This window comes from Erinaceus europaeus, chromosome 15 (assembly GCF_950295315.1).
Source record: "Erinaceus europaeus chromosome 15, mEriEur2.1, whole genome shotgun sequence".
NCBI classification, from domain to species: Eukaryota; Metazoa; Chordata; class Mammalia; order Eulipotyphla; family Erinaceidae; genus Erinaceus; species Erinaceus europaeus.
The window spans coordinates 83,620,907-83,648,527 of NC_080176.1; the positions used below are offsets into that span (position 1 = coordinate 83,620,907).

At 39.5% G+C, this 27,621-nt stretch overlaps 1 protein-coding gene across 4 annotated transcripts in view; it reads left to right on the top strand.

The window, feature by feature from the left end:
* The first annotated feature begins 1,661 nt into the window (after positions 1–1,661).
* CCDC102B (coiled-coil domain containing 102B) overlaps positions 1,662–27,621 on the top strand; it is a 264,105-nt gene continuing 238,145 nt past the window's right edge. For 3 of the 4 annotated variants that reach the window (XM_007524081.2, XM_060174023.1, XM_060174024.1), the window contains exon 1: positions 1,662–1,812. In XM_007524081.2, the coding sequence (XP_007524143.2) occupies positions 1,753–1,812 (60 nt within the window). In that variant the 5' untranslated portion in view covers positions 1,662–1,752. Of the gene's footprint in view, positions 1,813–1,863; positions 2,082–27,621 lie in introns of those variants that run through there. The other variant, XM_060174022.1, reaches the window with a different exon arrangement.

Below are 27,621 nucleotides of genomic sequence, written 5' to 3' on the forward strand. Positions count from 1 at the left end.
CTCCAAGCTTAGTAATTTCTGTGTTTTGACTTCAGGTGAGAGATTTGTGACTCTTCCTTTCACTTGAACACTTAGAAGACACTGTAGGGGTTGTGGAGTGGCCTGATTAAATATTGCTGAGTTATAGGGAGTAGGGGATATCAAGAAGTGGAAGAGAGATAAGGAATGGCCCATCTATGGAGCAGTCAGAACACAGACAATCTTAGATGGGTGCTCTTTCTGACACCCCCAAAGCATTTATCATGCTTTACATCAATGACCACAGATCACCATAGCAGATGTAATAAGAGTGACAAGGCTTGAACCATTGTGAGAACTACCAAACAGACACAGAGTCACTAAGCGCGCAAATGCTGCTGTAAAACTGGTGGCATAGAGAGAAGGACAACCACTGAGTGACCTCACTTATAAGCAGGACTTAATATATAAGGACAGGGAGGGAGAACACAGAGTGATAGACGGACTGAAGAAGGTGTATTGTGTCAAAACAAAGGACTCTTGGGCAGGAGAAAGGGAGGCATGAAGAGAACTTTGGGGTCCAGATGTGTAATGCAACTGTACCCATGTGCTAATTAACATGCCATAAATCATTACCTCCCCACCCCCAGTAAGGAGCGAAGAACAAACAAAAAGAAACTGCTGGCATAAAACTGGAACTTTGTGGTGGGTGTGGTGAGTTATACTTACATACATACTTATATACATATTCTTAATAGGTGTGTAGCTATATGTATATTGCACCAATTTAAAAGTCAATGAATTAAAAAGAAGTGACAAGGAAATGGTGCCAACTGAATTTCTGGAAGCTAGGTTATCACAAGTCTCCACTTTGTACAAAATGCAGTAGTTACTCAGTGCAGTGCCAGCGCTGTGTCTTCTACCCTGTCCCTTTTCCTTTGGGCAGTCTGTTTCAGCCAGGGAGCTCTCTTCTATGTGACCTGCCTTCAGTCTCCCTTCATGTCATGTCACCAGGAAGTCACATCATCTGTCCCCAGTCAGGGAAAGAATCAGGGCCAGAGAGTCCTCCTGAAGACGCCAGCTGCCTATTCCTGCCAACACAATTGAAATCTGGGCTGTGACGTGCAGTATGTGCACTGTGATTTGTACAGGCCAGCATTTTATTAAACATCACTCCTTTGCAATCTAATAAAATCAGATCTGAACCAGTAAGGTTTTCTGTTGTTCCTGGACTTAATCTCCAAATCATTTACAGATTGAACTTTATTAGTTTATTTTTTGGGGGGGGGTAAGGGGAAGTTTTTATTTTCACTCTACTACTTCAAATTATACCTGTTCTAATATTATTATTATTATTATTATTCCCTATTAGTGATTTAGTAGTCCTTTCCACAATTACAAGATGTTGAGAGGATAATTCTACACCCTCACATGCAGTGTGCCAGTCAACACACCCTCCACCAAGTTCTGTGCTCTCCCCACCCTGTATCTGAATTTATTAAACTTAGGGATGGCGGGATGAGTGTTTTCTTCTTCTTTTACTCCCAGAGCAGATTTTTCAAAAGGGCTATAGGAATAGCTCTGGATGGTCACGCTGAGTTAGGGAGCTTGAAAGTGATTTCATCTGGGCTGTTCACTCGCAGGCCAAAGAGGGTGTTGTGGTATTGGTGTTGATATAACTTCACAACCAATGGGGATCTTTTGAGAGCTAGTGTGGAGTGGCCTTAGTGCTGGAAAGAATTGTGTTGGCCAGGCCCCCAGAGCCGCAGTGATGAGGAGAGGATACAGGATCTCATGTTGTTTACACATGTGTCTGTAGCACGGAGCTGGAGAGCAACCCAGAGACCCCAGAGGGTAAGAAGCTTAATAACCTTGTGGTTTTCTAGTTCATGTTTCTGTTTTCCTGCTGGGGCAGAGTGTATGTTGTTCTCCGAGCAAAGGCAAAGGCAGTTGCTTCTGTGATGCGGACTCTAACTACTGTAGGTCTGGGGAAATTTCTTCTGAAAGCGAACTTGACTCCTTCCTTCCCTCTGCCATTGGCACTGTCGCTGTGATTTATCCTGACAGCTTGTCATGCATTTTCCTGCCTTTCAAAAAATCACTGTAGATTAAACCAAACTCAGGTAAGGATTTCAACTTTAAATTTAGATAGTGACATATGTTGATAATAACACCTTATTTTGTAGTTCCAGATGCTTAAATATTTGTCAGTATGTCAATAAAATAAGTTGAAAGAGCTCTGTATTTGGAGAATAGAAAAAAATGCAATATATTTATGCTTCGTTCACAGGAGTTAATTTTATTTCACCAGTCCTCTTGCTCAATCATTGTTAACAGAGACATAATTTCAAACTGGGCATCTTTAATACTAGCATCTTTATCGAAGTTACCTGTGCTGTGTGCAGGAGGTAGGGACAGAAAATCCTACACATGACAAATGAAAGGAAATGGACCTCTTGCAATCTAGAAAGTAATTATAGAACTGAATACAAAAATGTCTCGAGGTATTGTGATATATTATTTGCTTAGGGCTCCTGCAAAGTTATAAAATGGACATTCATTGAGTAAGTAAGTCTGAAAATAAAAAAAAATCATGGTCATGGTCTTAAATATATAAATAGAAAAATATAAGTAACATAAGGTTTAAATTCAGTAATATTTTTTGCCATTGTAATTTGCACCTGTACTAGTTTTTCTGTTCTCTATAAGCACTACACTACTATTTGCTAATATTTTTGTGAGAGAGGGTCATGTTGCAGTTTTTGATTAAATATTCTTTTCAGTAGTGATCATCTTGGCAAATATCTTAACATATATTATGTCATCTAATGATTACTTTTGCTATATTTTAATTCTAAAAATTTGCTTAAATTTTTCTCTTTTTAAAGATTTTATTTATTTACGAGAAAGAACCAGACATCACTCTGGCACATGTGCTGCTGGGGATCAAACTCGGGACCTCATGCTTGAGAGTCCAAAGTTTAATTACTGCGCCACCTCCCAGACCATGAAAAAAATTGCTTAAAATTTTAAGAGTTTATTTTCATGATAAAGACAGAGAGAGAGTGGCCAGGCGGTGGCAAACCAGGTTGAGTGCATACATTACCTTGTACAACAACCCATGTGGGGGCCATGCAGAGGAGAAGCTTCACGAGTGGTGAAGCAGGTCTACAGGTCTGTCTGTCTGTCTATCTACCTGTCTGTCTGCCTATCTATCTACTTATTCTGTCATCCCCTTCCCTCTCAATTTATGTCTGTATTATCAAGTAAAAAGAGAAAGAAAGGGACTGAAGAAAAAGAGAAAGGGAGGGAGGGAAGAAGGGAAAGAGAGAGGAAGGGAGAAAGAGAGGAGCACTGCTCAGCTCTGGCACATGGCAGTGATGGGAACTGAATCTGTCTTCTAGTTCCGAGTCATGAATATCTGTGCTACCCTCCCTTCTCCCCACCAGCTATCCATATTTTTATATATACATTACGTTACATTAAACAACAGTCTTTAGAAGCTGTTGGTATTTCTTTTATGTGATTTTGCAACGTTTTTATGTCATCCTCAATGTATCTATTGGACTGGCATATAGGAAATTTTTTTCTATGAATTGCATTTTCCCCCAAAACAATAAATGATTTTTTAAATTGATGTACTGTTTGCATTATAACACTGAGTGTATTGTAGATGCGTATCACAGAGCGTCAACACGTGTTTATACTACATTAAGCTAACCACTGCAAGTCCCCGGACTTTGCACCATACAGTAGACTTCCCTTAGTCACCTTTCTCCTTCCCTTTTGCTCATCATCACTTGTTGGTTCTATACTCCCTAAGTATATGTCTGTCTGATTCAATTCACCTGTTTTACTTCCTCAACAGCTCACCTGAGTGCAATCATACAGTGCTTTCTCCAGTTGCCTTATTTTATTAAGCACAACACCCTGGAGGTCCACCCCTGTTGTTGCAAATAGCAGGATCTGATCCCTTTACTGCTAAGTAGTGTTCCCTTTTGTGTCTAGACCCTGACTTCTTTACCTGGTCATTTCCTGATAGGCACTTTGGTTGCTTTCAGTTCCTGGCTATTATAAACAGTTCTGCCACAGACACGGGGGTGTACATAGCTCTTGGTATTTCTTGGATTAATGTTCTTATCACATTTTGTATTTTGTTGTTATTGTTCTTGTTTTCAATTACCACTATGATAATTACAGGGGCTTGGTGATAGCATTATGAACCCACTGCTCCCAGTAGGTAATTTTTTCTTTTTTTCCCCTTTATATTATAAAATAGGGTAGAGAGAGATTGAAATGGGAGAAGGAGAGGGAAAGATAGACATCCAAAGACCTGCTTCACAACTGGTGGAGTGCCACCCCCCCTGCAGGTACGGAGCACTAGCTCAAACCCGGGTCCTTGTCTTTGTTAGTGTTTGCAACCAACCAGGTGCACCATCACCTAGATCCCTGATGTCTTTATCTTCCAACATATTTGTAAAATAAATATCCAGAGGTGGGGTAACAAGAAGTTTTGGAATTTCTACTTTTACTTTTTGGAAGAATCTCCATTTTGTGTTCCGTAATGGCTACACCAACTTTCACTCCTATAGACAGAGTATAAAGATTCCATTTTCTCCACATCCTCTCCGATACCTTTGAATAATAGCCCTTTCCTATAAGTGTGAGGTGACACCTCATTTTGCTTTGATTTGCATTTTCATAATGTGAAGAGATGACCACACCATCTTTTCTGCTGTGCCTTTTAGAGGGCAAACTGTATGTCTTTGAAGACACTTTTTTTCTGACAAATTATCACAAAAAATAATTTTTAAGTTGATGTAACATTGCATTACAACACTGAGTGTATTGTAGATGTGTATCACAGAGCATCAACATGATGATCCTCTGCTGATCTTTTTTTTTAATTTTATTTATTTATTTATTTATTTTATAAAAAGGACACATTGACAAAACTATAGGGTAAGAGGGGTTCAACTCCACACAATTCCCACCACCAGAACTCCGTATCCCATCCCCTCCCCTGATAGCTTTGCTATTCTTTATCCCTCTGGGAGTATGGACCCAAGGTCATTGTGGGGTGCAGAAGGTGGAAAGTCTGGCTTCTATAATTGCTTCCCCACTGAACATGGGCATTGACAGGTCGATCCCAGCCTGTCTCTCTCTTTCCCTAGTGGGGAAGGGCTCTGGGGAAGTGGAGCTCCAGGACACTGGAGATGTCTGGGGAGATGATGTCATGGCTGAGAAAAGGACCAAAAAGCTGGATCAGGGAAGAGAGTACCTCCCTAATATGGGGAAGGGGTATAAATATTGTTGACTGTAAATCCCATCGATTTGATTTGGTCTGGGGCTCACATTCAGCTTAGGAATGTACATCCCCATAGATCTGAGCTCACATTCTGTGGTCTCGAGTAAGAACATTCCAAGCTGCCCCAATATCGACCCACCTTCCTCAGGTGTAGCATAGAGTATGTTGTCCATCCTCCCTTTGGAGGATGGAACATTCTCTACCATTGTTGATATGGGGGCCCACAAAGGGGTCTGTTTTGTTGTTCCTGATAGAGATGACCAGTAACAATGGAGAGAGGGATTTATTTGAGGTCTAGGTCCATCATGTCTGTTTGGGAAACTCAGGACTCCCCGATTAGGGCCTCAGCTGATGGTGTGGCTTGATAATGACTAAAGAGTCATCGTAGCCTTGGGAAAAAGTTCAGCTTCCTGAGCTGAGTCTTGGGAAAAAAAAAATCAGTGGACTTGGGAAGTTGCCAAAATGCAGCAAATAAACTCTGGAACCAAAAGATTCTTTTGCAGAAGTTGTTGGAGCCCTGGATTTTGAAGCATAAAGAAAGGGAGAATAGGGATGAGTAAAATGGCTCATTTGATTGAGCAGAAAAGTAATTCTCCGTTGTGAGTAAAACAGGACAAAGTTGCGCTTCACAACTAAAAATAACAGCACTTTTGTCCTTACATATTATGCCGTGGAGGCAACTCTAAGTTTTGAAGTTATGGAATATTTATATTATTTGCTTCCTATTTTTGTCCTTTGTTTCCTCTTCTTGTTTTTTCTTTCCCCTTCTCTTCCTCCTCTTCCACCTCCTCTTTCCTCCTCTTCTTCCTTCTCTTCTTTTTTTCTTCCTCATTTTTCTCATCGTCATCATGCTGGCAACATACAAAGTATTTATTATGTGCAAAGTGATTTACATACATATTTATTTAGAGTTTTAAAAGCTGTGCCATAAATGAACTTTTATTTTACACATTTTATTGTAATATGAAGGACTGTGGTGATCAGAAATGTTAAGTGATACCTTTTTTATTTATTGGGGGATTAATGGTTTACAGTTGACAGTAAAATATAATAGTTTGTACATGAGTAATATTTCCCTGTTTTCCACATAACAATTCAACCCCCAGTTAAGTGATTTCTTAAAAATCATAACAAATGGCATACAGGCACTGAGCCCCAGCAATAACCCTAATGGCAAAAATAAAGTAAAATAAAACAAAATCAAATCACAGCTATAAGTAAGTGCCAGAGTCAGGATTCCAAATGAACTTTCTGGCTTGGAGCTATTTCCACTGCTGCACTGGTATTTTAGGAATGAGGAGCTGGCAGAGGCTAGGCAGGATGGGTTGACGTGGGTGTTGGGTTGATGAATGTAGGGAGGAAGTGGTGAGACCACCATCTAAAAATCCATTTCAAAATTTGTAAGTCTAAGTGAATCATGATAGTCTCGGGTGGTCCACCCTTTCCTTTGGGAATAGAAGAAAAGATCTGATACAGAAAATGAAATTTCTACTCTTGGCCGATCTCCTGTTCAAATCTTCTGCTTTCTACACCCCTTTATTTCCATTCTTAGAGCACTTTGATATTGAAGTAACACTGGATCAGAACCCTTAGGTTTCAGATGTCCATTATTATGGTTCAACATGTATACATGCTGCACTGTGATCACACTTTAACTAATGAGTTTTCACTTCCACCAATACAAATCTCCCCTCTTCATTTCTTGTGTCAAAAGAATACATTTGTTTTGCTCAAATGAAGGCTTAGTACTTATTTTCATTGATTTTTATTTACAAGTGAAGTGCATACAGTGATTTCAAATGATGCTGGGAGCTTTTTAATGTATTTATTCTGTATGTTTCTTTATGATGATGTGTGACAATACTTTCATTTTTAATTGTGGGAAGGGTAAATTATTCTCAAAGGAAAGTATTATATAAGTTTTGTTTCAATGAGTAAGGGTCATACACCGAATTTATGTTGCCAGCAGATAAAGTTGATCACTATATATTCTTGACAAGAAGAACAAAATCTATTAATGCTTCCTCCACTGCGTATCCAGACCTGCAGGTTATCATTTTACTTTTTCTCTAAATAGAATAGACTGGTTTCTGTAATTGCATTTATTTTCTTCTTTATTATTTTATATTTTTCAGAGCTTTCAATGAAATGGAATCATTTCACTATGATTTTTTATGAAGCAGATAGATAATGGATTCTTAGGCTATTATTTTCAACAATTCACTACCTATTGTTTTTGAAGCTTGTTATCATTTAAGTACTTCTTCTGTCATACTCTCAAATAGATGAAGATTGTCAAAATGTAAAGATCAATCTTTTTAAATCTACTACTAGTAAATAAATAAGTTTTTTTCATTTTAAGTATGTAACAGAACATATGACTTTCCTTTTAAATTTCCAGTCTACTCCTTAAAGAATGCTCCAACACTCCCTACTCAGTCCTTAATGCTATGCTAAGTTGTAGATATAAATAATGAGTAAGTACAAGTTTGAGAGTTTAGTTGCTAAAAGGAAATGTAGGTATGTCATTGGAGGAAATCAACCTATCAAAGCTGAGATGGGCTCTATTTCAATATCTTTGAATTATTAGCTTTGAGAGGATCAATAATGTTATTAAACATGAAAATATTGTGTGGGCTGTTTATATTTAATGATATTTATTAAGAATCACTCTGGAAATTTAACAAAGTGCTGTGATAAAAATACTTGGTGTTAGTGGGGTCCTCTGCCCAGGGAAGTCTAGTTGGCATCATGGGGTAGCATCTGGAACCTGGTGGCTGAACGAAGAGTTAACATATAAAGCCAAACAAATTGTTGACTAATCATAAACCTGGAGGTTGGAATAATGCAGATGAAGATTTGGGAGTCTCCATTTTGTAGATAGCTAATACGTCTATTTTAGTTATATTCCAAAGGGCCCATGACTATACTAGCTTTTTTTTCTTTTCTGAACCTGACATCTGATATGCAGGTAGACCCACGTTGTTGTCTGGTGAGATAATGTCATGGCTGGAAAAAGGGCTAGAAAGCCTTATAATATTTCAAATATGGGAAAGGCCTATAAATATTGTTGACTGTAAGCCCCATCCATTTGATGTGATCTGGGGACCCTGTTCAGCTTAGGAGCCTATGTGTCGTCTGTATCCCTGTAGATCTGAGCTCACATTCTGTGGTAGGATGTGAGTAGGAACTTTTCAAGCTGCTTAATATCAGGACCCATCTTGGAAGATAGAGTATGTTGTCTAGCCTCCCTTTGGAAGATGGACATTCTCTACTGACCATACCAATGTGTCCTGGAGCCCTTCTTTCCCAGAACTCTGCCCCACTAGGGAAAGAGAGAGGCAGGCTTGGAGTATGGATTGACCTGTCAACATCCATGTTCAGCAGAGAAGCAATTACAGAAGCCAGACCTTCCACTTTCTGCACCCCAAGGTGACCCTAGGTCCATGCTTCCAGAGGGCAAAGGGACTGGGAGGGCTGTCAGGGTACGGGGTGGGGTGCAGAATTCTGGTAGTGGGAATTGTTTGTAGTTGCACCCCTCTTATCCTATGGTTTTATAACAATCTCTCTTCCCAGCAGTCTATAAAACACACTCCATTCTCTCTTCCACCTTTGATCCCTTCAGTTCTGTTTCTGTATTAGGTTTTTTTTTGTTTTGTTTTGTTTTTAGATAACATTATTTGTTCTTTAGCTTCTAAGTCACATTTTAAGCATGGAAACATCTAGTATTTGGTCTCATTCTGCCTTATTTCAACTGCCAATTATTCTGAGAACTCTGCCTTATTTCAACTGCCAATTATTCTGAGAGCTCATTTGCTTGTTTGAAAGGGTGGAAATAGACAGTATAATGGTTATGCAAACAGATTCTCAAGCTGGAGGCTTCAAAGTCCCAAGGTCAATGTCCCCTAGCTCCAACCACCACCACCACAAGTCAGAGCTGAGCAGTGCTTCTGTTAAAAAAAAAAGTTTGAAGAAACTAGTGTATTCTAAATTTAAACAGGTTATTAGTAAATTTGATGAACACATAGCAGGTATGGGCAGGGGAAAGATTTCACTAAGATGTATAACAATAAATCTTAAAATCAAATGTTAGCATGTACATGTTTTGGTATTTAATGTATTTTCTTAAGATCACAGAAGCTACCTGTTGGGGCCCTAATCGGGGAGTCCTGAGTCTCCCAAACAGACATGATGGACCTAGACCTCAGATAAATCCCTTTCTCCATTGTTACCGGTCATCTCTATCAGGAACAACAAAATAGATCCTTTTGTGGACCCCCATAGGACTGCCCTCAACCTGGATCAACAATGGTAGAGAATGTTCCATCCTCCAAAGGGAGGATAGACAACATACTCTATGATACACCTGAAAAAGATGGGTCGATACTAGGGCAGCTTGGAATGTTCCTACTCATGACCACAGAATGTGAGCTCAGATCTAGAGGGATACAGCGGTCACACAGGCTCCTAAGCTAATCATGTTCCCCAGATCACATCAAATTGATGGGGTTTACAGTAATATTTATATCCCTTTCCCATATTAGGGAGCTACTCTCTTCCCTGATCCAACTTTCTTGTCCTTTTCCCAGCCATGACATCATCTCCCCAGACAAAAATTAGGATTCACCTGCATATCAGATTTCAGGCTCAGGCAAAAAAAAAAATCAAACAAACAAATAAACAAATACCAGTATAGCTACAGGCCCTTTGAGATATGACTAAAATATGCCTACTAGCTGTCTACAAAATGGAAGACCCCCCCAACGCTTCACCTGCACTATTCCAGCCTTTAGGTCCATAATTTTCCAACAGTTTATTTGGCTTTGTATATTAACTCTCTTTTCAGCCACCAGGTTCCAGATGCTAGCAGGATGCGACCAGACTTCCCTGGACAGACAACCCCACCTATGTGTCCTGGAGCTCCAATTCCCCAGAGCTCCACCCTACTAGGGAAAGAGAGAGGCAGGCTGGGAGTATGGATCAACCTGTCAACGCCCATGTTCAGCAGGGAAGCAATTACAGAAGCCAGACCTTCAACCTTCTGCATCCCACAGTGACCTTGAGTCCATACTCCCAGAGGGTTAAAGAATAGGAAAGCTATCAGGGGAGGTATCATGCAAGCAATGAGGTGGCAAGCCTCATTCAGCCATGTGGCACGAACCTCAATAGCTGGAGGCAGCCTCTAGGTCTGAACACCGCCCTCCTCCAGGTTGAGGAAATAAGAGAGAAAATAAGAGACTGTAGTATCATGACAATACTATAAGTGGGAGGGGCTAGAAATGGTAGCTCCCCCCCCACACACACACACACCAACAGTTGCTAGAGGATCACCTAGCAAGATTAGCAATAGGAGACCTTTAGTCATTTGTAAGACAAGGCAGGAGATTGATATGTAAATTATAAAGGGATGGGCCATTAGTATCATGGAATGTAGGGTGCTTTGGGGGGCAGGGAGAGGATAGATGTCCCCTCAAGTCAAGCCCTGCCAAGCTCTACCAAATGCTCACAATTTCCCAACATTCAGTTTGAATAGTATCATTATCCTTCTTTTTTCCAAGTCTATATAAGCTTTTTTTTTTTTTTTAAGAAAGGATTAATTAACAAAACCATAGGGTAGGAGGGGTACAACTCCACACAATTCCCACCACCCAATATCCATATCCCACCCCCTCCCCTGATAGCTTTCCCATTTTCCATCCCTCTGGGAGCATGGACCCAGGGTCATTGTGGGTTACAGAAGGTGGAAGGTCTGGCTCTGTAATTGCTTCTCCGCTGAACATGGGTGTTGACTGGTGGGTCCATACTCCCAGTCTGCCTCTCTCTTTCCCTAGTAGGGTGAGTCTCTGGGGAAGCGGAGCTCCAGGACACACTGGTGGGGTCTTCAATCCAGGGAAGCCTGGCCAGCATCCTGATGACATCTGGAACCTGGTGACTGAAAAGTGAGTTAACATACAAAGCCAAACAAATTGTTGAGCAATCATGGACCCAAAGCTTGGAATAGTGGAGAGGAAGTGTTAGGGGGATACTCACTGCAAACTCTAGTGTACTTCTGCTTTCAGGTATATATTTTGCAGTAGTTTATGGATACGTGTGAACATGTGCTCTCTCTCACAGAAACTGGTGTATATCTAGGTTTTGGGACTTTGTTAGAAAGTGAACCACCTGAGATGGAATTAGAGTGTACTATGAAAGGAAAGGTCTCACCTGAGTAATGAAGCTGAAGGGTTGTCATTCCACACGTGAAGTCTCTGGACACAGTCTGAAGTGAAGCATGTTGAGGTGGCAATCGTTGCATTGATTAGGTTGTGATCGGCAGATGCGATATTATTTGATATGGATTGGGAGAGGCATTTGGGAAAGTGGGCCCTATCCAAGGGTTCCAGGACTGGGGGAAGTAGAGGCTCTATAGTGGAGATGTGAGGTTCCTGCTGTCTTCTTCTTCTAGCGTTTTCCCTTCTTCCGTAGCCAGTCAGCAGCGTCAGGTTGAAAGCTGTCAGGAGCTGCTTGTTGCTGGCTTTGAAAGTGACTGGGATCCATGTGGATTCAGTCAGCTAGAAAGGATCATCAATTTCCCCAATGAATGGGTACTCACGGGATGCACCACGAGAAGGTCAATCCAATGCATCCCCCTGCTGTCTTAGGGTTCAAAAAGACAATGGATAGTTAATGTTATCATCAGATTATTTGGTAATTGGGTTAACTTTGAAAAGTCCTTTTGTTAGGGTTTGCTGTACAGTATCCATTATCTTGTATATAGCTGTGCTATTGGTTGCTTCTGATCTACTTGGTCTAGGCTTTTGAGAGAGTCTGCATATCAATTACACAGCCTATATATTAAAAAGATTCAGTTTGTGTTTTAAAAAACTTCGAGATTGGGTGGTGGGAATTGTGTGGAGTTGTACCCCTCCTACCCTATGGTTTTGTTAATTAATCCTTTCTTAAATAAAAAATAAATAAATAAATAAATAAATAATAAATAAAAAAATAAATAAATAAATAAAAAAACTTTGAGACATACAATTAATTTTCCCCCTCTCATATTAACTAGTGATTTATATGACTACATTTTGCTAGGAGTGTACATAAACACCATTCCCACCACCCAAAGACTGTGACCCATCCCTCCCACCCACTCCCACCCCCCACTGTCCCAGGAAGCTGCATGTCTACCCCTTACCACAGGGTTTTTACTGTGGTGCCCTACTTACAATTTAGTCAGGTCCTGCTTTTAGTTTCCCTTTCAGATCTTCTTAGGTAACTTCTGTTGCTGAGTGGGATCATCCCATACTCATCTTTATCTTTCTGACTTAGCTCACTTAACATAATTCCTTCTAGCTCTGTCCAAGATGGGTCAGAGAAGGTGGGTTCATTGTTCTTGATAACTGCATAGTATTCCATTGTGTATATATACCACAGCTTTCTCAGCCACTCATCTGTTGTTGGGCACCTGGGTTGCTTCCAGGTTTTAGCTATTATGAATTGTGCTGCTATGAACAGAGGAGTATACACCTCTTTTTGGTTGGGTGTTATGGAGTCCTTGGGGTATAAGCCCAGGAGAGGAATTACTGGATCATATGGAAGGCCCATGTCTAGCCTTCTGAGAGTTTTCCAGACTGCTCTCCACAGAGGCTGTACCAATTTACATTCCCACCAGCAATGTAAAAGGGTTCCTCTGTCCCCACATCCTCTCCAGCATTTGTTGCTGCTGTCCTTTTTGATGTATGCCATTCTTACAGGAGTGAGGTGGTATCTTAGTGTTGTCTTAATTTGCATTTCTCTGACAATCAGTGACCTAGAGCAGTTTTTCATATGTTTGTTAGCCTTTTGGATCTCCTCTGTAGTGAATGTTTTGTTCATATCCTCTGCCCATTTTTGGATGGGGTCATTTGCTTTTTTGGTGCTAAGTTTGCTGAGCTCTTTATATATTTTGGTGATTAGTTTCTTGTCTGATGTATGGCATGTGAAGATCTTCTCCCATTCTGTGAGGGGTCTCTTTGTTTGTGTGATAGTTTCTTTGGATGTGTAGAAGCTTTTCAATTTGATGTCATCCCATTGGTTTGTTTCTGCTTTAGTCTTCCTTGCAATTGGATTTGATTCATCAAAGATGTCCTTGAGGTGTAGGTGGGAAAGTGTTTTACCAATGTTTTCTTCTAAGTATTTGATTGTTTCTGGTCTGACATCTAGGTCTTTGATCCATTTGGAGTTGATTTTTGTTTCTGGTGTGATAAAGTGGTTCAATTTCATTCTTCTGCATGTTACAACCCATTTTTCCCAGCACCATTTATTGAAGAGAGCCTCCTTTTTCCATTTAATCCTTTGGGCCCCCTTTTCAAAGATTAGATGTCCATAGGTGTGGGGGTCTATAACAGCTTTTGTGAGCATTAAAATACTCCTTAGCAAAAGAAAGTAAGACACATAACCTCTATAGAGTATTATAAGTGAGTAATTTTATTGGACATAACATGCAGGCTACATGCTTCTTTCAGACTTTTTCCATTCACATCATACAATACACTTTCAAAATTTAACCCCTTTCTATTCAGAGGTAGGTAGCCTTGTGATTTCAGAATAGATTTATCATGTATTTATAAGTAAACATAATTATGTGATATGGGTAAGCTCCTATTCACTAATAATTTCATTTTTGCAACATTCTCAACAATCACACTTAGAAAGGCATGCAACTCAAGGACTGAATCAGACCTGTAATTGGGCATATTCAAGGACTTTAGTAAATCTTGTGGCATTGCGCTTTGAGCATAGTTTCATGGGTGGGTGGAGGCAGCTGGTTTCCTGTTTAAAATATTTTGAGAACTTTTAGCAAGTTTAGTCCATTCTGAGCCCAGAAACCTTTTATTTTACAAAAAGGAAGAAGATTTGAACATGTGTAAATATTTATGATTGGGAGATTAATCAGGAATATGTGATTAAAAACTCCAAAATATGAGTTAGTTTGTTTGTGTTATATTTTATGCAATTTTAGCATTCCTGTTTCTCCAGCATGTTCAAAGTAATTCATTTTGATTTGTTCATAACATGATTTTGTTCCGGTTAAAATGTACAAATATTGATATAATTTGCTTCAAGCAAATCTTTGGAGAAAGAAAACTTTTTAAATATAAACTTGGATTTTTTAGAGTTTGCATGTAAGCAGAATGTAAGCTACAGGAGGACAAATCTCTTTATTGACTATTTTGACTTCAATTCTGACAGTGTATCTGATGTAGCCTAAGGAGAAATTCCATTTTCTTCTAGTTTTTTTTTTAATGAAAGAATACATGAATATTCAAGGTCCCAAAGCTAAGTAAGGATTGCTTCTCTTAATTCTACTTTTGCAACATGCACTGAGTTGATGTTGTTCAATAAGCTTTTGAATGTTTTTAAATACTTTTTAAAAATATATTTATTTATTTATTCCCTTTTTGTTGCCCTTGTTGTTTTACTGTTGTAGTTATTATTGTTGTTGTTATTGATGTCATCGTTGTTGGATAGGACAGAAATGGAGAGAGGAGGGGAAGACAGAGAGGAGGAGAGAAAGATAGACACCTGCAGACCTGCTTCACCACCTGTGAAGCAACTTCCCTATAGGTGGGGAGATAGGGGCTCGAACCCGGATCTTTATGCCTTTCCTTGCGCTTTGCACCACATGCACTTAACCCGCTGCACCCCCTCCCAACTCCCAAATATTTTTAATAAAATGGCTCTAAACTGCATTGATCTTTGTCAGATATATGGATTGCAAAGATCTTGTCCCAGTAAGTAAGGTGTCTTGTTCTCAACCCCCTTGTCAAAAATCAGTTGTCTTTAGAGGTTTACTTCTGGGCTCTCAATTCTGTTCTGCTGGTCTGTGTGTCTACTTAGGTTCTAGTACCAAATAGCTCTCATTACAGGAGGTTGCTAGTATGATTTAAGGTCAGGAATTGTTGTGCCTCTATTATCATTGCTTTTTCTCAGGATTGTGTTGGCAACCTGGGTATTTTCTGTTAGCAGGTAAACTTCTCTCTAGAAATGGGGAGGAGGGCATGATGTGGCAGCACACAATTTGAGGAGAGGTGAAGTGACTCTCCTAAAACAATAGCCGAATTAATGACCATCACTTCAATAAAAAAATGAAAAGATGAAATGGAAATGCATCAACATAAACTCTCCACAGTCATTTGTTCTTACAGTTCTACTTTGTCATTAGAAAGAAATCCAGGGTAAAAATTTCTCCTGATCTGCCTTAGTAATCCAGAAAATAAAACATTACGTGTCTTAGATTACATTATGTTTTAATGCTTTTTCCATGTAGGGCTCCCTCTCATTTTTTGTAAACTTGGTGCATTTTAAAGGCCCTCCAAAAATTTGAAAAGCAGACTAAGTAGACTAAGTTGAAAACCATATTGAGACTCCTTTCTCTTTTCAAGAAAAGGGGGTTTCTTTTCGTATTGATGCAACACAGATATTTAGAAAGTGCAGTTTAGGTAGGCCAAAGAGGTTTTAAGAAAGGGAGACTAAAGAAATAGCCAAGGTGCTAATTGGCTAATATTAGAAACTTCCAGAAGGTGGGACATAGCTGGTATAATTCATAATTTGGGAAAGAACTTGAGTTAGGGAATGTTGGCTGGGGGAGATAGTATAATGGTTATCAAATAGAGTCTCACATCTGGGGCTCCCAGATTGCAGCTTCAATTCCCCACACCACCATAAGCCAGAGCTCTGCAGTGTTCTGATAAAAAAAAAAAAGAAAGAAAGAAAGAAAATAAAAGGGAAAATACTAGGTCCATAGTATATAATAAAGGAGGCTTTGGTTAGGAGCTGTCTTTCTTTCTGTCTCTCCTTCTCTGTCATTCTTTTTGAAAAAAACTAACCTTAAGTGGTGAAGCCCCAGTAACAACAAAGACAGAGAAGGAGCCAATGAAGAAAGTGAGAAGGAAGGAAGGAAGGAAGGAAGGGAGGAAAGAAGGCAGACAGAGGAAGGAAGGAAGGAAGGAAGGAAGGAAGGAAGGAAGGAAGGAAGGAAGGAAGGAAGGGAGGAAAGTGAATATCTTAAAATGGATGCATTGGGAGGTGCTGATGCTAAGTGAAGTAGGGAAGGAAGGAAGTGAGAGCCAACTGTAATCTATTGTGAGAGATAAATAACCAAAAGCAAACAAACCTACATAAACAAGTATGAAGGCCTGGGGAGATATCACTGACGCAGTGCATCTGATTTTCAGGCCTGAATTCTCAGACGCCCCACCCTCGATTCCCAGTACCAACATATGTCAGAACTGAGCAGTGCTCTAGCCTGTCTGTCTGTCTGTCTCTCTTTCTCAAACAAAAATCTTTAAAGGAGAAGTAATATCATGTAAACTCACCCTAGACTCCATGAAACTTGTCGTGGTTATTGGAGAGAATGGTAGACTGGAAAATAGAGACAATAGTAGATGGTGCTTTGGTGATGAGAGAGAGAGAGAGAGAGAGAGAGAGAGAAAGAATACATGTGTATGAGAGGGAGAGTGTGTGTGTGGTTGGTATAGTGAATTGTTCTCTCTCCCTTTCTCTCTCTCTTGTACATACATTATCTACCTCTCTCTGTTTCATACATAACATAAATGCATGTGTATGAACACATACTCTCTCTCTCACACACATACACACAGTCTCACAAGCACACACTCTTTCTTATACATACACACTCACAAATACACATATACTCTCTCTCCTCATACACACACATGTGCGCACACACACACATGTGCACACACACACACACACATGGGCTTGAAACTATTCACCTAAAGACCTATTGTAAATCAATGTGAAATCACTAAAATAAGTAAAACTCATTTTAGAAAGAATCAGTCAAAGGACACAACCAACATTCTGGTTCTCGAAGAATTCAATATGAGACTGGGTTTGGATTTCACACACTGAATGTGCCACTGAAGTGGACAAATAATTCAGTCATCAACTCTGGGCTTCTTCTAGTTATCCGTGTGAGAAAGACAAGTCTTCTACAGATAGGAGATGAGCTTTAAGCTCCTTGGGAAGGAAGCATCAATGGACTTCAAGTGCAAAGTTTTCATAATCCACGCTTAATATTTTACCATTAATCACTCCAGTGCTGGATATAAGGAGACTTTGAAAACTTTAATTGGAGATTTGGAGATAGCTTACCTAAAAGAATGCACACTTGACTATCCTTAAGGACTTGGGTTTGAGTCCCCTGTCATCACATGGGAACATCCTGACAAGTGGGAGCTTCTTGAGCTGTGCTCTCTCTTTACTCTGTCTCTCATCTTCTATCTGAAAGAAAAACAGAAGAAATGAATTAACTGGATGTATAGGAATCTACAGACACCACACTCCAGCATAGCTCCAAGGGAATGAACTATTGTAAAAACAAAACAGTGGAGCTGCGAGGGACTTCACCTGGCAGGGGATACATATTACCAGATGGGCTGCTGGAAAGGTAGAGTGGTGTAGGCAGTGAGCCCCTCTGCGGATCCTGGTGTCAAATGCAGCAATAACAAACTGATTTGGCTTACAGAAAGGAAACAAACCATTTTCTCACTTCTATTTTAGAAAGTTTCAATGGAAAACTTATAATATTTTAAGAAGTGTATTTAAAGCTAACTCAAGTTTCATGCTATGTTCATAGGGCAAATATATATATGCCAGTGCTCCTGTTGAGTGGCTCCAACCCGGGGGGGGGGGGTAAGCCTCTGACCCTCCCTTACCAGCTTTAGTGGCTGCATGAATTAGAGAGGCATCGGGAGATATTCTGGTATGAACATCCATTTGTCTGAAGATGGGTACAGGCCTTATACTGAGTTAAACAAAGAACATTTTTCACATGTGTCAGAAATTACAGGTTTCTTAATGGTCAGCTTGCCCCTATGGTAGGGGGTTGGGATGACAAAATTGATGCAGATACATAAAAGTCAAGACAATTAGTCTCCATGATGCAGGCAAGTTAATTATCCAAAGGTATTTGAGAGAAGCATAGGAGTTAAACCAGTAAGGTGAGGTAGAGAAGAAGAAAAACAAAACTTGATGGTTTAAACCACAGATATCAAAGGGCACAAGGAAATAGAATTTGGGGTCTCACTTGCCAGGTACTGGCAGGGGTGTATGATAGAGTGGGTTCTCCTATATGATCAGAAGGTGAAGTTATAGTGAATGTGTGAACTTTGAGTGACTTTAGTGAACTTTGAGTGAACTCTCAAGCAGGCAGCCATTTGGCCTGCTAGCAGGGGGAATTAAGTGTGAGAGGCTTGTAGGCTTTCTGTAGCTTGAGATACTAACAAGGAGAAACTGAGTCTGGGAGACCTTTCCTCTTGGCTCATCTCTATAAGGACAGAGGCTTTTCAGACCTCCATCCAAGGATGGGAGAGCTCCCCTAAGCTCTACCAAGTTTTCACATAATCCTACATATATATATATATTTCTGTGAAATGTGTTTTATTTGTGACTGGAATTTCAGTCCAACTTTTTAAGAGACAGAGAGATGAGATAGATAGATAGATAGATAGATAGATAGATAGATAGATAGATAGAGGTCTCAGAGCACTGATGCTTTCTCCAGTGCCATGGGTACTGGAGTTAGAACCTGGGGCATCATGTTCAGTGGGGAAGCAATTACAGAAGCCAGACCTTCCACCTTCTGCATCCCACAATGACTTTGGGTCTCCCAGAGGGTTAAAGAATAGGAAAGCTATCAAGGGATAGGATGGGATACGGAGTTCTGGTGGTAGGAATTGTGTGGAGTTGTACCCCCTCTTATCCTAAAATTTTGTCGGTGTTTCCTTTTTATAAATAAAATTAAATTAAATTAAAAAGAAAAAAAGAACCTGGGGCATCCTCTCAGATGACCTGTTTTGCTGACCTGAAGTGTGTTTCATTTTTAAACATTTATTTGGTAATAAAAACATAAACATTGGGGGCCAGAGGAATAGTTCATCAGGTACGGGATGTGCCCTGTCATGCTGGGGACTCCCCAGTTCAAATTCCTGGCACTTGGGAAAGGTCACAGCCCTGGAAGGGTTTAGCACTGGTACTGTGCTGAACCTCATCCTGTCTTTCTGTCTCGGAATGAAAAAAGTGACCCACAAGTAGTGGAAGAGTGCATTTGTGAACCCAGATGGCATGAATGATGTATTGATTCAATGTAATCCAGGACATTATTCCAGACGAAATTTTCCTCTTAGGTCTTTTGAGCCAATCACTTAGACATCCTCATGATCACTAGACAGTGGAAATTATGAAACAGAAAACAACTCTCACATGGTGGGTTTCCTTTAATTAGTTACACTTAAGAAAAATATTTTAGAGCGAGTAAAAATAAATTTGAAAAAAAAAAATAAATTTGAGTAGCCTCTTGATATGTTAGCGTTAAATATCCATATAGCTTAAGATATGTTTTTCAGATGTTGAGTTCTAATTGTGTTATGCTTTGAGTAATGTTTTGAATTAATCAAGAGAAAGCAAAATAGAACTAAAAAGAATAAAAAATTGAATGAGTATTCAAGAATTTCCCGTTTTTTAAATTATGAAACATACACATTGTACTTTAATATTGAAATACCTACAGTTTTTGTAAAAAGATATTCCTTTTGTAGAGTTGGTATATAGGAATATGTTTATTCCTATAGTTAACGCTAAAGCTTCTACATTTTTGTGAAGACGTAATATGCCTTCTGAAGAATTTACAGATAGAAATAATGTTGGTTATTAAAGGAAGCTGCAATTTTTTGTTTTTACTGTATATTACATGAATTATTCTGAAATTTTTCATGTGCACAGCTTTCTCATATCATTTAGCATAAAATAATTGCCACAATAAGGAAATCTATTACATCATATGCTCAGAGTAGACTCTTTTTTTTTTCTGTGCTTTTTACATGATAGAACAGAGAGAAATTGAGGGAGGGAGGCAGAAAAGGGGAGAGAAAGACAGACACCTACAGCTCTGCTTCAGCACTCATGAAGCTACGCCTGCATGCAAGCAAAGACACCTACAGCTCTGCTTCAGGACTCATGAAGCTACACCTGCATGCAAGCAAAGGGGGCTTGGACACTCTTCCTTGCACGTGATGAGATATATGTACTCTCAGCTGGGTGTGCCAGCACCTGGTCTGGCTTCTGGTACATTCTTGTCTATGTTCAATACACTGTAAATCAGCTTTATGTGACCATTTTAACAAGCTCTACAAGTTTAAACCCTTAAGCATCATCACCCTGTGTTGTGAGGTTCCCATGTAGTGCCCAGGAGCTAAGGCCTGAACCTCAGACATGGTATAGTATGTGCTCTACTGAGTGAGCTATCTCCTGACCTTCAGCCACTGAGTTGCAGACACTATCAGATTTGATCCTGACTTCTGTGGGCAGATGACCTCACCGATGTGTCTCTCCAGAGCGCTACCCCACTAGGGAAAGATAGAAACAGGCTGGGGTTATAGAATGATCTGCTAACACCCATGTCCAGTGGAGAAACAATTATAGATGCTAGAGCTCCCACCTTCTGCACCCCATAAAGAATTTTGGTTCATACTCCCAGAGGGAGTATGAAATTTAGGGAAAGGTAAACAGAGGTCTCCAAACTCCAATTTCATCAGGACCCAGAGAGAGAAAAGGAAAAAGAAAGGGACATTTGGACTGAGTAATAGGCATATGTGTGACTTGGAATGGAAGACAGGACCATAGGAGAAAAATGGACAAATATAGATAGATAGTTATAGAAATAATAGTTTACCCATATCTGCATCTTTAGGAGAACTGCTGTAGCTTACAATGGAAGGAATGTAGATACAGAACTCTGGTGGTGGGAACAATGTGGAATTGTACTCCTGTTATCTTGTAATATTAAATCACTAATAAAAATTTTAAAAATCATCACACTTATACTTTACATCCACTCCTAGTAAGTACTATTTCATTATATATTTTGTTTTGAGAGTTTACTTTTTCTTTTAGATTTCACATTCGAGTTATGGCATAAAGTGCCTGTCTTTCTTGGCTTGACTTCTTTGCTTAGCGTAAAGTGTTCAACTTTCACCATGTGATCACAAATGTCAGGGCCTCCTTTCTCTTGGCTAGTTCACATTCTATTTGAATATACTCTCTACCACATCTTTTTTTAAAATATTTTTTTATTTATTAATGAGAAAGATAGGAGGAGAGAGATAAAGAACCAGATATCACTCTGGTACATGTGCTGCCGGGGATTGAACTTGGAACCTCATGCTTGTGAATCCAGTGCTTTATCCATTGCGCCACCTCCCGGACCACATACCACATCTTTTTTATCTATTCATTTGTAGATGGTGATTTGGGGTATTTCCTCTTGGATTCTGGATTATTGAGAATAACACTATAATAAGCGTTCATATCTTGTTCAACTCCTGTCTTCATATAGGAATATACTAAAGTGGAATTGCTGGGTTTTAATTTTTTTGAGAAATCTCCATATTGTTTTTCATAATCATTGGATTATGTGCACATAAGTATTGGATTATGTCCATTGGGAAGTTTAGTTATTATCATAAAATCTTGGCCAGGATGCAAAGTGAGATACCCAGGTATCCAAACAGAGGACATTAAAAGCTACTGAATGAAAGGAGAAAAAAAAGTAAGATTGGTCTGTTTCAAATAAGGATATTAAACTTAATTCTAAGAACAGTGGCAAAGCACTTTCAAAGGTTTTAAGGAAAAACAAAATTGTTAAATAAAAAATATAAAACATTTGTTCAACTATTGGGTGGTGACTGGCATTGAAAATCTTCTTCAATAATGGAAGAGTGGAATATTGCTAATTGGACTAAGGTAGTAGAGAGAGAGAGAAGGGATGACAGAGATAAATGTATTTTTTTTATTTATAAAAAGTAAACACTGACAAAACCATAGGATAAGAGTGGTACAACTGCACACAATTCCCACCACCAGAACTCCATATCCCACCCCCTCCCTTAATAGCTTTCCTATTCTTTAACCCTCTGGGAGTATGGACCCAAGGTCATTGTGGGATGCACAAGGCGGTAGGTCTGGCTTCTGTAATTGCTTCCCTGCTGAACATGGACATTGACAGGTCAGTCCATACTCCCAGACTGCCTCTCTCTCTCCCTAGTAGGGTGGAGCTCTGGGGAATTGGAGCTCCAGGACACATTGGTGGGGTTGTCTGTCCAGGGAAGTTTGGTTTCAGCCCTCACTCCCCACTTGCTGAAGAGATACTTCATGAGCAGTGAAGCAGTTCTGCTGTTGTCTGTCTTCTCTCTCTCTCTCAATATATGTATATGTATATGTATATGTATATGTATATGTATATGTATATGTATATGTATATGTATATGTATATGTATATGTATATGTATATGTATATGTATACACACATATATATATAGAGTATATAGATATATCTATATATAGTATGTATATATCTATATCTATATCTATCTATATATCTATATATAGATCTATCTATATAGTATATATATATCTATATCTATCTATCTATATATATAGATATATATACACTCTCCCTTCTTAATTTCTTTTTTTTAAATTTTTTAAAAATATTTATTTTATTTATTTATTTATTCCCTTTTGTTGCCTTTGTTGTTTTATTGTTGTAGTTATTATTGTTGTTGTTGTTGTTGGATAGGACAGAGAGAAATGGAGAGAGGAGGGGAAGACAGAGAGGAGGAGAGAAAGATAGACACCTGCAGACCTGCTTCACCGCCTGTGAAGCGACTCCCCTGCAGGTGGGGAGCCGGGGTTCGAACCAGTCTCCTTATGCTGGGCGGTCCTTGTGCTTTGCGAGATTGATATCTGCTTAACCCGCTGCGCTACAGCCCGACTCCCTCCCTTCTTAATTTCTGTCTGTCCTATTCAGTATGAGAGAGAGCAAGAAACAAAGAAAGAGAAAAGAAAGGAAAAATGGACATTAGGAATAGTGGGTTCCTAGTTCCAGCACCAAGCCCCGGCAATAACACTGGTGGCAAAAAAAAAAAAAAAAGAAAGAAAGAAAAAACAAAAAAAAAAAACTCCATCTACTGTGCTCACTTCACAAACTGCTTTTTTTTTTTTTTCCTAACAGAGCACTGATCATATCTGGTTTATGGTAGTTCTGGGAACTGAACCTGAGACCTGGAATTCTCAGGCATTAAAGTATTTTGTATAATTTCTATAATGTCTCCTAATACAGGAAAGTCAATTTTTTTTATTTACTTGAACTGGAAGAATAGTGCTATTTTTATTCATTGAAAGGATGGAGGTGGAGCCAGGCAGCGGGGCACCTGATTGAGCACACACATTACAGTGTGCAAGGATCAAGTTTCTCTTTTTTTATTGTTATTATTGCCAACAGGGTTACCTCTGGGACTTGGTGCCAGTAGTAGCATTATGAGTCCACTGCTCCTGGTGGCTATTTACCCATTTTTTCTTCTTTCTAAATTATTATTATTATTATTAGTAGTAGTAGTATATAGGACAGATAGAAGATGAGAGAGGAGGGGGAGATAGAGAGGGAAAGATTGATATCTGCAGACCAGGCTTCACCACTCATGAAGCGTCCCCCCTGCGGTGGGGAGGGGGTGCTTGAACCCGGGTCCTTGTACTTGGTAATACATGTGCTTAACCAGGGGAGTCAGGCTGTAGCGCAGCGGGTTAAGCGCAGGTGGCGCAAAGCACAAGGACCGGCATAAGGATCCCGGTTCGAACCCCGGCTCCCCACCAGCAGGGGAGTCGCTTCACAGGCGGTGAAGCAGGTCTGCAGGTGTCTATCTTTCTCTCCTCCTCTCTGTCTTCCCCTCCTCTCTCCGTTTCTCTCTGTCCTATCCAACAACAACGACAACAACAATAAAACAACAAGGGCAACAAAAGGGAATAAATAAATAAAATAAAATATTAAAAAACAAACACACATGTGCTTGACCAGGTGCACCACCGCCAGGCCCCCAAGGATATAGCTTCTAGCCCCTGTCCCCTACCTGCAGGGGGAAAGCTTCAGGATGAAGTAGGATTGAGGTTGCCTCTGTCTTTCTTCATCTCTGTATCCACCTCCATTCTCAATTTCTGTGTTTCTATCCAATTAATTAATTAATTTTTTAAAAGGAAACAATTCTAGAAAATGAAAAAAGAGACAAGTCAATGTTAATCTTCTCTAGAACAGAAAATCCACACACACACACACACACACACACACACACACACACACACACACACCACATACACTTTCCATTGTCAAAAAGTCTAATGTCTCCAGATTACTAAAATAAAATTAACTTATTTTGGCTTAATGAGCATACATAAACATAATTACATGCATAATAGTTGAATAGTTGTAAAGTTTACCCCAGCCTGTTTCTATCTTTCCCTGGCGGGCAGGACTCTGGGGGAGGTGAGGCTCCAGGACACATTGGTGGGCTTGTCTTCCCAGGAAAGTCAGGCTGGTGTCATGGTAGCATCTGCAACTTGGTAGCTGAAAAGCATTAAGATAAAAAGCAGAACAAATTGTTTAATAATCAGGAACCCAAAGGTAAGAATATAGCAGATGAGATTTGGGGTTTTCATATTGGAAGAAGCTAGGAAGTCTATTTTAGGTATATTCCAAGGGACCCATGACTTTATTAATTTTTGCCTGAGCCCAACAGTTGGCATGCAGGTGGGTTAAAATTACTGTCTGAGGGGAGTCGGGTGGTAGTGCAGAGGGTTAAGGGCCCATGGTGTGAAGCACAAGGACCGGCATAAGGATCCTGGTTAGAGCCCTGGTTCCCCATCTGCAAGGGAGTCACTTCACAGGCGGTGAAGCAGGTCTGCAGGTGTCTGTCTTTCTCTCCCCCTCTCTGTCTTCCCCTCCTCTCTCCATTTCTTTCTGTCCTGTCCAACAATGATGACATAAATGACTACAACAGTGAAAAACAACAAGGGCAACAAAAGGGAAAAAAACAAATTAAAATTATTGTCTGAGAAGATAAGTGTCAGAGTTGGGAATAGGACTAGAAAGCTGGATCAGGGCAGAGAGTAGCTCCCCAAAATGAAGAAAGTATATAAATATTGTTAACTGTACACCCCATCAATCTGACCTAGGGCCCATGTCTGTTCTTATTTAACACCAGAGCCTGTGTAATCTCTGCATCCCTTTTGGTCTGAGTTCACATTTCATATTCACAACTAGGAACATTCTAGCCTGCACTCTTTTCAGGGCCAGTCCTACCTTAGTGGCAGAGTATGCTGATCCAGCCTCCCTTCAGAGATTTTTTTTTTTTTACCTTTTTTCTTTCCCTGAGAAATAAAATCAATTGTAGAGATTTTCTTTGAAGAGCTAATAAAGTGAATATGCCATTTAAAGTCAGGAATCATGACTAAATTCAATTTTACAAAGGGTGAAGTGCAGCTTGTCTAACTTTACAACAAAGTGGGAAAGCAGAGTCTTTGTCCAAGCTAACTTATGTTATGATAATGTAACTTTCCTCCTCTGTTACTTTACACTGTGGGAGAATGAAAGCTGTGTGTTACACTCAAGGCATAATACTCCCAGCGTAGCCAGAACACTTTCTCTTTGCTACTTAGGCAAAATAAGTAAATAAAATAAACCTATTATTTCCAGTGTTGTTTGCTAGTAGGGAAAAATCTGCTCAGGAAGATAATACATGAGTTTATGTCTATTTTTATTTTATTATCATGCTTTTATAAAATATGTAATTGACTCAATTTTATTTGCCTGACAATTCTTTTGACTTGTAGCAGTACAGATTATTTAAGCGTAAAAGAAATTCAAATATGGGTTTGTTTTCAAGATTTTATGCAACACAACTTGGTGGGAGACTTGGGACTCTGAGGTCAGATCATTTGTGTTGCCAGATATTGTTGGGAATGTAAGAGGAGATCTGGCTTTCATAAGGATGATGAATAAGCAGCACACAAAATTTGGACAGAGCCTCCTTCCAGAATATCAGTTACTTTCCTTTTTCACATTTTCCATTTCTTTTTTAGCAATTGAATTTTAGCAAGGCAATTATCCTGATTCTATGTTTACGAGTCCTGGTTTGTTGAAAATGGAATTCTGTTCAATGAAGGTGGAGGAAGTGGTTGTGCTTTGATTTCACCCTCTCAGGTTTAATGATCCCTTTGTGGTTAAGGCTAAGTATTTTGGAGCATGCCCAGAGATGCTTGTTGGCAAGTTATTTAAATGAAGCCTTGTCTACACACACACACACACACACACACACACACACACACACACACACACACACACAAATATCACTATGATGGGAGTAGATTAGAAAGCAAATGATTACAATTCTAGAAAACAGAACAGTTGACTACTGTCATAAGACTTGTGAAAGACCATACTGGGCCTTTGTTTGCCAAGACCCATCTTTTTGATTTCCGCTAACAGTGCATATCGATCATTTGACTATGGCACTGTGATAATTGGAACACAATTCCCTTAATTAGAATTCATTTCAAAAGAGGAGGAAATATCTGGAGAATTTAATAAGGGCTGTTGGCTAGCTAAAGCATGTGTCAGCTAGAATACTGTGTTATGTTTCTTTGTAGAAAAAGTCAGGCATGTACGAAAAATACAAGGCAAAATTTCATTTGTATTTTACATATACACATTTCATCCATCTTTTCATGGGAAGTAAATATAATGACTTGCTGGGCATCTTCTTCTTATGGCCACCCAAAGTCCTCATAATAGCTTCCTGGGAGGTGGTACAATGGCTAGAAAACTGGGCTTACAAGCCTGAGGTCCCAAATTGTCCCCAATATGATATGTGTGAGAGTGATGCTCTGGTTCTCTCCTTCTTTCATCACTCTGACTATCATTAAATAAAGATAAGTCAATACAAATGACATTATTTTACACTAAATTGGCATTTTCCTTGAAAGGTTTCTTTTTTTAAATATTTATTTATTTATTCCCTTTTTGTTGCTCTTGTTGTTTTATTGTTGTAGTTAATGTTGTTGTCTGTCTTTGTTATTGGATAGAACAGAGAGAAATGGAGAGAGGAGGGGAAGACAGAGAGGGGGAGAGAAAGATAGACACCTGCAGATCTGCTTCACCACCTATGAAGTGACTCCCCTGCAGGTGGGGAGCTGGGGAACTGGGATCCTCACGCCAGTCCTTGTGCTTTGCATTACCTGCGCTTAACCCGCTGCGCTACTGCCCAACTCGCACTTGAAAGTTTTCATTCAAGCAAAGCTGATTGATTTATACTTTACCATTTATGAAGCTTCCCCTTTTGTAGGTGGGGGCCAGAGGTCTGAACCTGGGTCCTTGTGCACTGTAATATCTACACTTAACCAGGTGTACCACTGCCTGGCCCGCAACACAGTCCTTTTTTAATTACTTTTAAGTTTATATTTTACAGAATTATGTATTCTGT